Source organism: Choloepus didactylus, chromosome Y (assembly GCF_015220235.1).
Source record: "Choloepus didactylus isolate mChoDid1 chromosome Y, mChoDid1.pri, whole genome shotgun sequence".
Taxonomy (NCBI): Eukaryota; Metazoa; Chordata; class Mammalia; order Pilosa; family Megalonychidae; genus Choloepus; species Choloepus didactylus.
In genome coordinates this window covers 12,715,494-12,730,033 of record NC_051335.1, presented here as the reverse complement: position 1 = coordinate 12,730,033, position 14,540 = coordinate 12,715,494, and the positions used below count along the sequence as shown (strand labels likewise).

General features: G+C 40.8%; 1 protein-coding gene across 1 annotated transcript in view; it reads right to left on the bottom strand.

Moving 5' to 3' along the window:
• The window catches only part of EGFL6 (EGF like domain multiple 6), a 61,067-nt gene that overhangs the window by 19,057 nt on the left and 27,470 nt on the right, over window positions 1–14,540 (bottom strand). Inside the window, 1 exon segment of the mRNA XM_037822704.1 lies at window positions 1,936–2,262. Coding sequence (XP_037678632.1) covers window positions 1,936–2,262 — 327 coding nt within the window.

Below are 14,540 nucleotides of genomic sequence, written 5' to 3'. Positions count from 1 at the left end.
CAATAATAGATGGGTAATAAAATTTAAAAAGAAAAATATTCAAATAGTAATTGTGAAGATCATATGAGAACATGACAAATATCTAAGGTATAAGTGGAAAAATCCTAATATAAAATTATAGGAGTATTATGATTACAACTGCAAAAATGAATAATACGTTCAGTTGCACCATTGCAGGTATTTGCCCCTTTTTTGACCTATAAAAATGCACTTTCATATGGTTCTACTTAATATCTGGACAAAAAAATGGTAGTGAATACAGTGAACCAAAGAGAGCATGTTTTAGTAATTGGAATTAAGGGTAAATTTATTTTGTGCAGCTTCTTTTAATGCTATTGTATTATCTTTCTGATAAATAAAAAAGGGAAGTAACAGAGCTGTTCGTGCCCTCACTATAGTTTAGGAAACATTAAAATATTAAAAATGAAATATTAAAACTTTAAAAATAATTCTGGAAAATTGTGGCTGGTTATGGGGTTCTAAAATTTCTTTGTACGGAAGCATGTAGAGAAACACAATGTACTTATATAATTTGGGGGGGGCAATAAAGACTTGACTTCAAAGTGCTTTTTAAAAACCTATATCGTAACCAGAAAATATTTTGAACCACCTGTTGTTTGGCTTGGCACCTGACCACGTGAACTATGAAGAAAATTACTTTGATGAACCAGTTTACAAGTGATTAGTGAATAACAAGTAGAAGCTCCATGAGGGCAGGGATTTTTGCCCATTTGGTTTACTTCTGTAGGCACTCCATAAATATTTATGGCATGAGTGAACAACTTAACAAAGAGAACTTTATCATGTATTCTTATTATAGAATATATTAAAGCAGTGTTTCCTAGCATTCCCCAATCATTTCCATTGGTTTCAGTTTTCTCATCTAGGAAAACTTTTGTTTTCCAGAGATTCCCCCCACAGGTGACCTAAACATCTATACTACTGTCACTTCCCTTCTCACCAGGTGTTGGAAATCTACTTTCCTGAGATTTTCACTATTTACTAAGGCAGGTGATGTCATTGGCATGCTAGCTTTTGGATGGGTGGCCCCATGTCTACTTTTCATTGGGTTCAATCCTACTGGCATTTGTGTATCAACAATATACAAAAATATAGAAAAATACAAAAATATAGAAAAATATACAAGTATGTCAAAAATATACAAAAATTCATTAGCTTAAATCCTATTGGCACATGTATATCAACAGTCTTGGAATAAAGAATAGACAAGGCAAAATACAGAGAGAGAAACACATGCCCACTAAGTCTGAGCTGGAAAAGTCTCAGTGTGGGGGATCTAGGGTGGGTGAATATGGAAACCATCCTGGAGGGGCTAAGACTTACGGTGGGTTCTCATTGCAACCCATGGAAAGGGGGATATTGCAATTATCCAGTTTGTGCAGAAACGGTGAGCTACAACATGGCTCCCCTCCCCCATAAGGATCTATTTTGGCCTTTTAAATTGTAACCACACAATGGTGAAATTCCCCTTTTACAGAGTATAAAAAGTGCCTTCAAGAAGGAAAAAGGCAGAGCTTGGCAGAGGACTCGGTGAGCTCCTCTCTGGCTTGGGGAGTGCCCCGCGGGGAGAGCTGAGTACTCAGACAACTGTGCTTGCGGGGAGAAGTAGGTTTATTTGGCTGGGAGGTTTACTTCATGTTTACTTTCCTGAAAGAGGGTCTGAATAAAATAGGAAACTCCCCAGAGAGAAAAAGACTTAACTCTTCTCATTTCCCATAGCCACTCCTTTGATTTAATATCTGGGCAAGGTGTTAAAGTTCCCAGACCTTACAGAGAACACTGCCTTTTAGGACTTACGGCAGAACCTATTGCACTTACATTGTGAAACTGTTATTTTGTCTTTTATTTGCCAGGGGAAAGCACAGTTCATTTCTCCTAAAATGAATAAAATAACAAAATGAATAAAATACTCACAAAACACATCTCCTCGAAGTCTTTGCTCCTGCTTCACATGGTTCTTCAGGGCTTTCTCTTCTCTTTTCTCTTCTTCAAGCCCTTCTTCCTTTCTCTCCTCATTCCCTTTTTGCTCTCCACTGGAGTTCCCACTCCTGTACATACTCTCCTCATAGTTGAACGGCTGCAAGTAAACCTTAGGGGTAGGAGTTCCAGAGGGTTCTGGGATAGCATTTTTAATTTTTTCCTTCTTTTTCATGCTGTTCTTGTGAGCAAGCAACTTCTTGATTCCGTCTTTGGTGGTGCCACGTGCTCTGAAGACTTCCTTCACAGAATTTTCAGGGATAACTAAAAGAAACAGTAACAGGTGAAAAGCTCCAAATTGGTTGATAATTAGTTCACTCATTAAAATTGAGTATTTTAAAGGTGTTAAAGGATAGCAAGTCAATGTTTCCAGAACTGACTCAGTATAGGCCCTACTGTTTGGTATTTTAGGAAGAACAGTATTTGCATCTAATTAGGGTAGTGAAAGCTGAGAGTTAGAGGACACACTTTTGATTTGCCTCACTACTGCTTTCGTGAAATACGTGCTACTACCCCGTTGGGTAAAGATCCCAAAGGGATGAATTTGCCAGGGTACTCTAATATTTCCATTTTCATGCTGGAACTCTCCAAGGTTGGTATTGTCCAGGTAGCCCTACAGATTTATAGAACATCCACTATGATGTTCGAAAATTATAGCTATGGCTATATATGTTGAATCATATGAAATTGCCAATAATGGACAATTTGTGACCTACAAAAATTGCAATTTATGGTTCAGTGTGTACACACCCACTTTTCCTCCCCCCTTCTCTCTCCCCTTTGGATTGCTTCACCTCAATTGACTACTAGCTAAAGCTAAATGATTTTACTCGCTGAATATTTACAGAAAGGCTTCTATATTTACAGTTTTAATTCATTTCCTATGTCTTCCCATTAAATTAAATTGCTTTTTAAATGTACCTTTAGATTGATTCCTCTCATCCCCCAGTGAATCAGTGGTCCTTGAGGGGGAAATGTTAGTGTAGAAAAACCCAAAAGGTAGAGAAGAGGTCATGAGTCCACCACCTTTGTTTTGTAGATGGGGAACTGGGCACTGTTAAGTGACTTGCCCAAAGTTGCTCAGCTACCTTAGCAGCAGAGACAGGACTGGGAGTAAAGTATATGAATGACTCCTTTACCATGTTAGGTTTATTTCTGCTTGAGAGTTAAGGGTTACTTTTCTCTAGACTGGTTTAAATTCCTTGAGATCTAGAATCCAAAGACGCGTGCCCTTTTCCCAGGGATATAAGCATGATAGTTATGACTACCAACTGATACATTTAAAAAAGCAGTTATTTTTAAAAGTTAAAAACACAGATCTTTAAAATCAAATATATTTTCTTATTATAAAATATCTAGGCATGTGCGAGTCTGAGACTAAGCAAGAAAGGTTTTAATAACATCTGGCTCAATTCACTGAATTCTACTACTTGGAGATACCTCAAAGGAAATAAAAGGGGTAAACGGCAATTTTGGTGCCTAAAAAGAATAATATTAAAAGAAATTGGACTGGGGTTTTGTTTGAAAATTTTCCTTTGCTGTGTTTTAATTTCCTCTGTTTAGTTCCTTTCCCATCATTGGGCTGATCTGATTTGTACCAAAGTAGTAGAAAAATAAACATGAGGAAGTCCACAATATTTTGGGTAACCAAAAAGAGAAAGAAAAAGACTTTGCAAATACATGTGCTGCTAATTAACTATGTAGCTTTTATCTGGAAATCAATCTAAGGGAGTTATGACAAAAAGAGATACATTCTCCTTTTCAATGACATATTCTGGTTATTTATTCCTGGGACAGCCTGTGGTTATAGGCACCAAACCAACCAGTGTCATCCAAGTAACGCATCATTACTCAGCTTCCTGACCTTCAGATGGCCTGATTCATCTACTATGCCAAAGGTCGTATGTTATGTTTTGATTGTAATGTGCTGATCATATATAGACCTTTCCCTGAATATGCTTCCTTGAATCTTTTTCCAGTACCCAGAATGAAAAACTAAACGGAAACCCTCATCTCCTGTAAATTTCCTTTATGCAATCAGTAACATGAAACTAAGGACCTTTAATAAATAATGAGAAGTGGGTTTCGACCCATACCAGGCAAACCTAAACATCTGCTTTCAGTTTCTGCTTTGAAGATTTCCTGTAGAAAAGGATAAAAAGATCAAATCATAACTTATGTGGTATCAACAATTTCGTTCCCTTAGCATGAAAAGAGAAAGCTAGCACAAGGATGAAAATGCCATCTAAAGGTGTGTGTGTGTGTGTGTGTGTGTGTGTGTGTGTGTGTGTGTGTGTGACCATGAATGAATATATCTGGTCTTATCTACCTAGGTATTTGTTTCAAATTTGACATGGATGATAATTGTTGTCATTTAAAAATATTCTTTATTATTGCATCATCTTCTCCAGAATAAAAAAAACGTGGGAGGAAGTTGCAGAAGGAGGCCCTTCAGGGGTCTCTAACATTAAAATGAGAATTCCAGAGCCTTCAGGTTCACAGGCAGGTCTTCTATATAGATGAAGTTGGAAATTTCTTTTGGGAAATAATGTTGAGTGACATAAGTCAGATACAAAAGGAGAGACACTGTATGTTACTACTAATGTGAACTCTGTGAAAAATGTAAAACAAGCATCATATTGTAGAATATAGGGGAGCTAGAGATAGCAGCTAGTGCAGGGGGAACAATAATCTAGTAAGAATAGATAAGATAATGAGGGTAATCTTAATGATATGGGAATGCTCAGGAATGACTATGGTTCGTTAATTTTCTTGTGGTGTGGTAGGAGCATACTGGAAGCAATGAAGTTATTTCAGGATATTTGTTTTTCCTATTCCTTTGCTTTGTTCTGTTTGGAATTTTTTTTTTATTTTTGTGATAAAGTTAATAAAAAGAGATTTCTCTAAAGATCTACTTTGTCAAAAACTTCTGTGTTAATGGTCTACCTGAAAATCCTCACTTGAATTTCCTATCTTTGGAATAAGATTTATTTATAGAAGATCGGTATTATGTGGGATGATCTTACCTGGCAGGAAAATAAATGGCTTTCAAATTGATTCATCTACGATGAGTTAAGTTCATCGGGTGATCTCCAGCCAGTTGACAGGAGAAATGCTCTGCTAATATGAGCTTTGGACATGGTCCTGGGAGGAGAGACTTAACCATAGACCAGGGATATACTGTTCCATGGGGCAGGAAACAGGAAGGGGTTAGTATGGAAGAAAAGCCGAGCCAGGAGAGTTTGTCAAGGAAGGAGACCAGAAAGATCCCCTTAACAGAGGACTGGCCATCGGCCATGGAGCATACACCTAGACCTAGTGCGTTTAAGCACATGGCTCCTGGAGCCCAGTTTCCTGGTTGGACTGCCAGCTCCCACATCTTCTAGCTGTATGATCTCAAACCATTACTTAGCTTTTCTTCACCTCAATTTCCTCACTTACAAAATCAGGATAATTGTAGGATTTTTGTGGGATTCAAATGAGTAAATACATGCCAATTACAAAGATTAGTGCCTGACACACAGTCAGCATGATATATATATAAATATATATATATATGTTTGCTATTGTTTTTAAATTTCTTCACCAGAATGTTTAAAATCATTTACTGAATTAAAAAAAAATTCCAGCCATTCTTCCAAATTTCTAATATTTGCTTTATAATTGAAAAGAAAAAAAAAAACTGGGCCTGATTATAACAAATCCTGTTTCAGTTTGCTAAAGCTGATGGAATGCAATATGCCAGAAAAACTGCAGGGTGAAGGTCATTAGATTTCAAGGTCTGAAGTCATCCATAGAATGAAGTTTTATTCTCTGGGCTTCAAAAAATGATAGTCCCACCCTTTCCAAGGTCTTGCGCAGCGACCCACTTCTCTCCAAACAATGGGGTGAGGCCTCCAACATCTGCAAGCACTGGGGAGACTGCCAGGTTCTTGACCCTAGCCTCCTCAAGCATATGGTAGCAGCTGGACTCTCTGCCATCTCCAGGGCACAGGCTCCATCCTCTTAGAACAGTGGGGTGGTAGCCAGGATCTCCTCATTCCTCGGGGAATATGTTCCACCCTCTTTGAAGCCTGGGGCAGCCACACTCTTCCTGAACAATGGGGCAGCCAAGCTCTCCTCAATTCCCCAGGCATCTGAGAGCCCTGGGGCGGTAACACTCTTCCTGAACAACAGGGAGGAAGGCCTGCCCTCTACAAACTCTGGGGCCAACACACTGTTTTCATGTGCATGGGTGGATTCACTTTCCTGGCCCGAGGTTTCTTGGTTCCAGACCTCAGCTTCCATGGCTCTTCCTTTGACATCATTTTTCCTTCAACCTGTCCCTTTTCTGTCCCTTTTAGTCTGGGCTGGCAGTTGTCCCGTTCATATGGATATTGCAACAAACTTGTCAGTTTTGCATGCAGCACACAGGGGTCCCAACCGTTGGACAACAGGACTTTCCACAAATCCTTTCTGGATAACTCCATATCCAATCCTGATTCGTCCTGAAAATTCTGGCTGGTTCCATGTTTGGTTAAATCCTCACATGGGGCACTATTCTCTTGGGGCTCACTTTCTGAAAGCTCAGAATTTTCCAAACTATCAATTTCTGGTTTCTTTGCACCCAAGAGTTCAGTTCTCAGCTTAGCCCTTCCCTCTCACATTTTACTATAAGCTGCAAGGAGAAGCCAGGCTGCCCTTTCCACATTTAATTTGGAAATGTCTTTGGCTAAGCATCCAAGGTCACTGCTTTCAAATTCTGCCTTCCATCCAACACCAGGACTCAGTTTTGCCAAATTCTCTGCCACTTTAAAACAAGGATCACCTTTCTTCCAGTTGGCAATGACACATTCATAATTTCTGTCTAAGGTCTCATTGGAAGTACCCTTAGCATCCATATTTCTACCAACAGTCTCTTCAAAGCAATCTAGGCCTTTCCTATCAAGCATCTCACAATTCTTCCAAAATCTTCCCCTTATTCATTTATAAAATTTTCTAGCACTTTCGGTGTTTGCAAACTTAGCACCCCACTTCTCGGTACCAAAATCTGTTTCGGTTTGTGTTGTGGTTTGCTAAAGCTGCCAAAATGCAATATACCAGAAATGGGTTGGCTTTTACAGTGGGGATTTATTAGTTTACAAATTTACAGTTCTAAGGTCATGAAAACGTCCAAATTAGGGCATCAACAGGAGGCTACCTTCTTTGAAGAAAGGCTGACGGTATCTGGTAGACCTCTGTCACATGGGAAGGCACAAGGCTGGTGTCTGCTGGTCCTTCTCTCCTGGGTTTCATTGCTTTCAGTTTCTGGCTTCAGTGGCTCTCTCGGCTCTTTGGAGGTCTTTTTTCTCTCTCTCCAACCTTCTCTGGACGTTTCTCTCTCTGAGTTCTCTGAGTGTTACTCTCTTTTATCATCATAAAGGACCCCAGTAAAGGATTAAGACACACCTTGAATTGGGTGGGTCACATCTCAATTGAAACAACCTAATCAAAAGGTCCCCCATAATAGGCCTGCACTTACAGGAATGGATTAAAAGAGCATGGCCTTTTCTGGGGTACATAACTGTTTCAAACCAGCACACCTGTGTTCCTGAATATCCTCTATAAAAATTGAATTAAGTCATAGACATATTTTTACTGAGCAAGGAAGGTGCTTTTCAATGGGAACAAGTGATGAATTTTGGCAAAGAAGCCTTTCCCACTAATACCCCTACTACTTGTGCATGGTTATTGCACACTTCATATATTTTAGGCCAGAGCTAAGCCGTTTATGTGGACGTTTATCTTTATGTATGGATTATTTCATTGACTCTCCAAAACAACACTAAGGGATAACTACTATTATCCTTATTTTGCTGATGTGGAAACTAAAGCACCAAAATGTTAAATAATTTGTACTCAGATCATAGGTTGTAGGCTGGTGTTTTAGCTTCCTGGCTGCTAAAACAAATACCATACAAGGGGTTGGCTTAACAGCGGGAATTTATTGGCTTCCAGTTTCAGAGGCTAGAAGGCTTGCTTCCTCTCTGGGTTGGTATCTTCTGGTTGGCTGGCAATCTTTGGGGTTCCTTGGCTTTTCCATCACATGGCAATGCACATGGCAGTGTCTCCTCCTTTCTCTTCTGGCTTTCATTGACTTCCAGCTTCTGGCTGCTCCCCATTGCTTCTCCCTCTGCCTGACTTTCACTCTGCTTATAAAGGACTCCAGTAATCTGAATTAAGGACCCAGCCAATTCAGTTGGGCTGCATCTTAACTGAAATAGCACCATGAAGAGATCTTATTTGCAATGGATCCACATGCACCAGAATGCAGACCAAGACCAAGAACATGTCCAAACTGGGGTACACAATTCAAGCCAGAGGTAAATAATCTGAGTCCAAAGGCAGTGTTCCAGGTTACTAAACTGTTAGTTAGTTTCCTTTCCTAAAGCGACTATTGCTCCAGTGTCTAGACTTCTGCAAAACAATGAACTCACAATAAAAGTTGCTATGTCAACGCTATATGTTAGTACAGTAGGTATCATGTGCATACAAATGTATTTTGCTGCATGACATTTTATAACGCTGATAACTAACTGGATGTGATTCTTTCACTTTTGTTTTCATGACTTTTCTATGCACCTAAGGGCAAAGTTTGGCAAACCTTTATACAATGGGTGTAAGCCTTCTTAAAGGAGATCAATTTTCAATAGAAACATGCCTGTTTATTTTACAGAGTTAAAGCAAAATGAAAAAGGCTAGGCAAATACTGTAGTGAATGAGCCCAAATTATGTTTTTTTTCCTTTAAATATTATATAGAAACACTCAAGAAATAATTCAGCTGCAGAATGGGTAATAACAAAATGCATGATTTTCAGATAGTAAATATAACGTGATGAGTTTGAGGTTTTAAAGAATAAAGGAACATTTATTTTACCCCCAGACATACTTAAAGTTGGATGGCCAAAGGAAAACAGAAGTTTTCTTGACATAAGCAATATTTGTGTTGTTGTGGGATTTATAATGGCAGAACACTGAGTTACAATATATAAAACACAGGCTGCAAACAACTACAATTCCATGGTTAAAGATGTTGCTTCTTTGGGACATTGATAACATGTGGTGGTTTAAATGGGGTAAAAGATCAGGAAGAAAGATTATTCCAACTTTACTCTTAGATGTTCTTCCAAATCTCTTTGATTCTTAGGCCTGGGGGTGGGGGTGGGTATGGGGAGGGGAGCTGCCCACTTACCCAGACTGAGGCTTCTTTTTGTTTGCACAGCCTTCTTGCATTTACTGTCACAGACTTTCAGAGTAGAGAGTAGCTGGCTCTTAACAGAAGTCCTGACTGAAGCGATAACAATGGCGGTACTAATAACCACAGCCAACTTTATTGAGAATTTACTAGTGCCCAACTGAGCTAAGCGCTCTACCTCCATCATCTCATTTAAACCTAACAAGGAGCCTACAGGAGAAGTACTTGTCTCAATGTGGGGTCCCTGCAAAGCAGGGCCTGAGACAAGGATCTGGGTGCAGGTGGTTTATTTGGGAGGTAATCCCAGAAGGCAGAAGGCAGGCAGTTGGGACAGTGAGATGGAAAGAGAGAAAAACCAATGAATGGTGCCTTAATGAGGTTACGGCAGTGGGCGCCTGGGACTCGATCCTTTTGGGGACATCTGTGAGACAAAGTAGAACACACCTCTGAGTTGTCCCACCCTGCCAAGGGGAAGTTGGAGTATTTAGCCACTGACTCCCATTCCCCACTGGTTAAGGGTTGTCCCTAGGGGACTTCACTTCTGGGTTGCACCCGCAGGGGAGGAGGCAGCCTTGTTAGAGAAAGCCCTGAGGCCACAAAACAGAGTCCTCTGCCCCTTGTGCTAGGAATGTGAATGGAACTGTCCACCACAGCCTGGTGGACACAGGGAACTCCCAGGGGCTGTGGCCTGGCCTGTTACAAGAACCTGCCACAGTACTACCATGAGCTCTATTTTGGACAGGAGGAAACTGAGGCTTTCAGAGGTTAATAAACTCACTGCAGGTCACAGACAGTATGGGGCAGAGATAAGATTTAAATTTCTAGCTCCTGAGCCTGAATTGCTGACCAATACACGACTTGGCTTGATACAAGCCAGCCTGAAATACACATGTTCAAATTTGGTGGCATGTAGGAGCCTCAGGCAAGGGTCACTTGACCACTCAGCCAATAAGGAAAGGCGATTTTTTTCTGTCTCCTCTCTGGAGGTCTCCCAAGGCCATGGAATCCCTCCCCTCAACCCACCTGTTCCAGTTTGCTAAAGCTGCTGGAACACAATATACCAGAAATGGGTTGGCTTTTTCAATGGGGATTTATTAGGGTGCAAATTTACAGTTCTAAGGCCATGAAAATATCCAAATCAAGGCATCAAAAGGTACATACCTTCTCTGAGGAAAGGCTGATGGCATCCAGGGTTCCTCTGTCACATGGGAAGCCACATGGCGACATCTGCTGGTCCTTCTCTCCTGGGTTCTGCTTTCAAATAGCTCTCAGTTTCTGTGGGTCCTTCTTGCTTCTCCCAGGGCATTTTCCTTCTTAGCTTCTCTCTACTCTCTCCAAAATGTCTCTGCCTTATATCCTCACACAGAGGACTCGAGCAAGGGGATGAAGACCCACATTGAATGGGCAGGGTCATACTTCTATGGAAACAACCTAATCAAAACGTCCCACCCAACAAAAAGTCTGCCCCCACAAGATTGGATTAGAAGAACATAGGCTTTTCTGGGGTACACAACAGATCCAAACCAGCACACCACCCATACCCAACCTTGCACACTCAGTCTCTTCCTCTCTTCAAACAGTTTCAGGAGGACATCATGTTGTGGTAGTTTGGAGCCATATGTACCCCAGGAAAACATGTTCTTAAACTTAATCCATTCCTGTGGGTGTGAACCCATTCTAAGTAGGACCTTTTGATGAGGTTACTTCAGTTAAGGTGTGGCCCACGTCAATCAGGATGGATCTTAATCCTATTGCCAGAGTACTTTATAAGCAATATGAAATTCAGAGAGAGAGAGATAGCCACAGGAAGCAAGAAGCTGAAATTCAGTGGAACCCGGAAGCCAATGGAGAGGCCAGGAAAGGCTGCCATGTGCCTTGCCACATGACAGAGGAACCAAGGACCAAGGATCACCAGCAGCCAGTCCCAGAACACCAGTCTTCAGGTGTTCTGGGGATTTGATGATGCCTTGATTTGGACTTTCTCTTAGCCTCAAAACTGTGGGCAAATAAATTCCCATTGTTTAAGCTGACCCACTGCATGGTTTTTGCTTGAGCAGCCAAAGACAACTAAAACACATGGGCACATCTATACTGAGGGATAGAAACCACAGCCTCAAGTTATTGGAGACTGGATAATATTTAATCCACTCTCCAGCTCACCTAGTAATCCCTCCCGGAGCACCCCACCAGAAAGCCTATGGCAGTGGAATGTTCCTACTCCATGGGGTTCCTGGCTCGGCTGTTAGATATGTGGTAGCCACTTTTAAGAGAGAATGATCTACTGCTCTTAGTCTTTGGGAGCAATTTTTATTTTGCATTTCTTAAAATATAGACAGGCACAATTTATGCTTCTCTACTATTTTTTTTTCTTCCCTAGACTAAATGCTGCCCAGGTCTTTGGAATTTCTTCATAGAATTTGATTCCCAGATTCATTTTCTTTGGTTACATTCTTTGGTTATATTCCAGTGGTGCTCACCCACAGCCCACTGGGGTACTGTGAACCTTTTACAGGTATGCTGCCAAGCATCACTCAAGGTATGTAAAGTTTATTTTTGTCATGGCTGAGTGGACATTCTGTTCCAGCCATTTTTTACCCTAGGAATGTTGAGTAGAAGGGGGCGTGGGATGTGACAGAGGTCTGGCTACAACTTGTAGCCATATTGTTGGAACATGTGGGAACTGTGTGAAGGGGTATATGGGAGAGTTGGGTCAGAGTGGTGAGCAAGACAAGTCCCATGATGAGCGAGTGCTAAAAGGGACACAGTGGTATATACACACGATGGAATTCTACATGGCAGTAAGAAGGAACGATCTCGTGAAACATATGACAACATGGATGAACCTTGAAGACATATGCTGAGCGAAATAAGCCAGGCACAAAAAGAGAAATATTGTATGCTACCACTAATGTGAGTTTTGAAAAATGTAAAACAAATGGTTTATAATGTTAAATGTAGGGGAACTAGCAATAGAGAGCAATTAAGGAAGGGGGAACAATAATCCAAGAAGAACAGATAAGCTATCATGGGTAAATTTAACGTTCTGGGAATGCCCAGGAATGACTATGGTCTGTTAATTTCTGATGGGTATAGTAGGAACAACTTCACAGAAATGTTGCTATATTAGGTAACTTTCTTGGGGTAGAGTAGAAACATGTTGGAAGTAAAGTAGTTATCTTAGATTAATTGCCTTTTTCTTACTCCCTTGTTATGGTCTCTTTGAAATGTTCTTTTATTGTATGTTGGTTTTCTTTTTAACTTTTTTTTTCATACAGTTGATTTAAAAAAGAAGGGAAAGTTAAAAAAAAAAAAAAAAAAAAGAAAAACAAGGAAAAAAAAGATGTAGTGCCCCCTTGAGGAGCCTGTGGAGAATGCAGGGTTATTGGCCTACCCCACCTCCATGGTTGCTAACATGACCACAGACATAGGGGACTGGTGGTTTGATGGGTTGAGCCCTCTACCACAGGTTTTACCCTTGGGAAGATGGTTGCTGCAAAGGAGAGGCTAGGCCTCCCTATGGTTGTGCCTAAGAGCCTCCTCCCGAATTCCTCTTTGTTGCTCAGATGTGGCCCTGTCTCTCTAGCTAAGCCAACTTGAAAGGTGAAATCACTGCCCTCCCCCCTACGTGGGATCAGACACCCGGGGGAGTGAATCTCCCTGGCAACGTGGAATATGACTCCCGGGGAGGAATGTAGACCCGGCATCGTGGGACGGAGAACATCTTCTTGACCAAAAGGGGGATGTGAAAGGAAATGAAATAAGCTTCAGTGGCAGAGAGATTCCAAAAGGAGCCAAGAGGTCACTCTGGTGGGCACTCTTACGCACAATTTAGACAACCCTTTTTAGGTTCTAAAGAATTGGGGTAGCTGGTGGTGGATACCTGAAACTATCAAACTACAACCCAGAACCCATGAATCTCGAAGACGGTTGTATAAAAATGTAGCTTATGAGGGGTGACAATGGGATTGGGAAAGCCATAAGGACCACACTCCACTTTGTCTAGTTTATGGATGGATGAGTAGAAAAATAGGGGAAGGAAACAAACAGACAAAGGTACCCAGTGTTCTTTTTTACTTCAATTGCTCTTTTTCACTCTAATTATTATTCTTGTTATTCTTGTGTGTGTGCTAATGAAGGTGTCAGGGATTGATTTGGGTGATGAATGTACAACTATGTAATGGTACTGTGAACAATCGAATGTACAGTTTGTTTTGTATGACTGTGTGGTATGTGAATATATCTCAATAAAATGAAGATTTTAAAAAAATAAAGATTAAAAAAAATAAAAGGGACACAAACAGAGGGGTAAGCACGGATGACTTTGAGACACAGTAAGACATTTCCCAGGGGAGTGACTGCACTACAGCAGTTGAGAACTTGCCTGGGAGACATTCCAGATGCTCACCATGATTTCTGGTTCTCTTCTCTTTCAGGGTGCACAGCACTTCCAGGCTGATGTAATTAAGAGCCAGTGTGTGACTGTCCGTGCCTCTTTCCCTGCTGCCACAAACCCGAAGGTTCTAGGTCTATGCTAGGGGACCATAAGATGGTGGGGCCTTTGTAAGCCTGGGTCCCTAAGGGACTCTACCCCGATGGCTCTCTCTGGATATAGCACAAGTGAGAAATAAACTTCATTATTGCAGCAGCTGTTAACTGTGGTGACATTTAATTGCCATACATTTGGTTTATAAATTATAGGCATAATATGTAAGCATTAAATATTTTACCAGAAAGAACAATGCGACTCTTTGCTCTATGTTGAAAAGAGTGAATTTAAAAAAATATTAAAAGCTGCTCAACTTCACTAGCTATTAGGGAAATGCAAATCAAAACTACAATGGGGTATCATCTCAAACCTACCAGCATGGCCATTATCAAAAAAACAGAAAACTCCAAGTGGTGGAGAGAATGTGGAGAAACAGGTACCCTTATTCATGGTTAGTGGGAATGTAGAATGGTGCAGCCACTCTGCAAGGCAGTTTGGCGGTTCCTCAGGAAGCTAAGTATAGAATTGTCACATGATCCAGCAATCCCATTACTAGGTATATACTCAGAAGAACTGAAAACAGGGACATGAACAGACATTTTTACCCTACTGTTTATAGTGGCATTATTCATGATTGCCAATAGATGGAAACAGCTCTATTAACATCAGCTGATGAGTGGATAAACTGTGGTATATACATACGGTAGAATATCAAGCAGCTGTAAGATGGAATAAAGTCATGATGCATGCAACAACGTGGACAAACCTTGAGGACATTATGTTGCGTGAAATAAGCCAAAAACAAAAGGACAAATACTGTATGGTCTCATTAGTTTAAACTA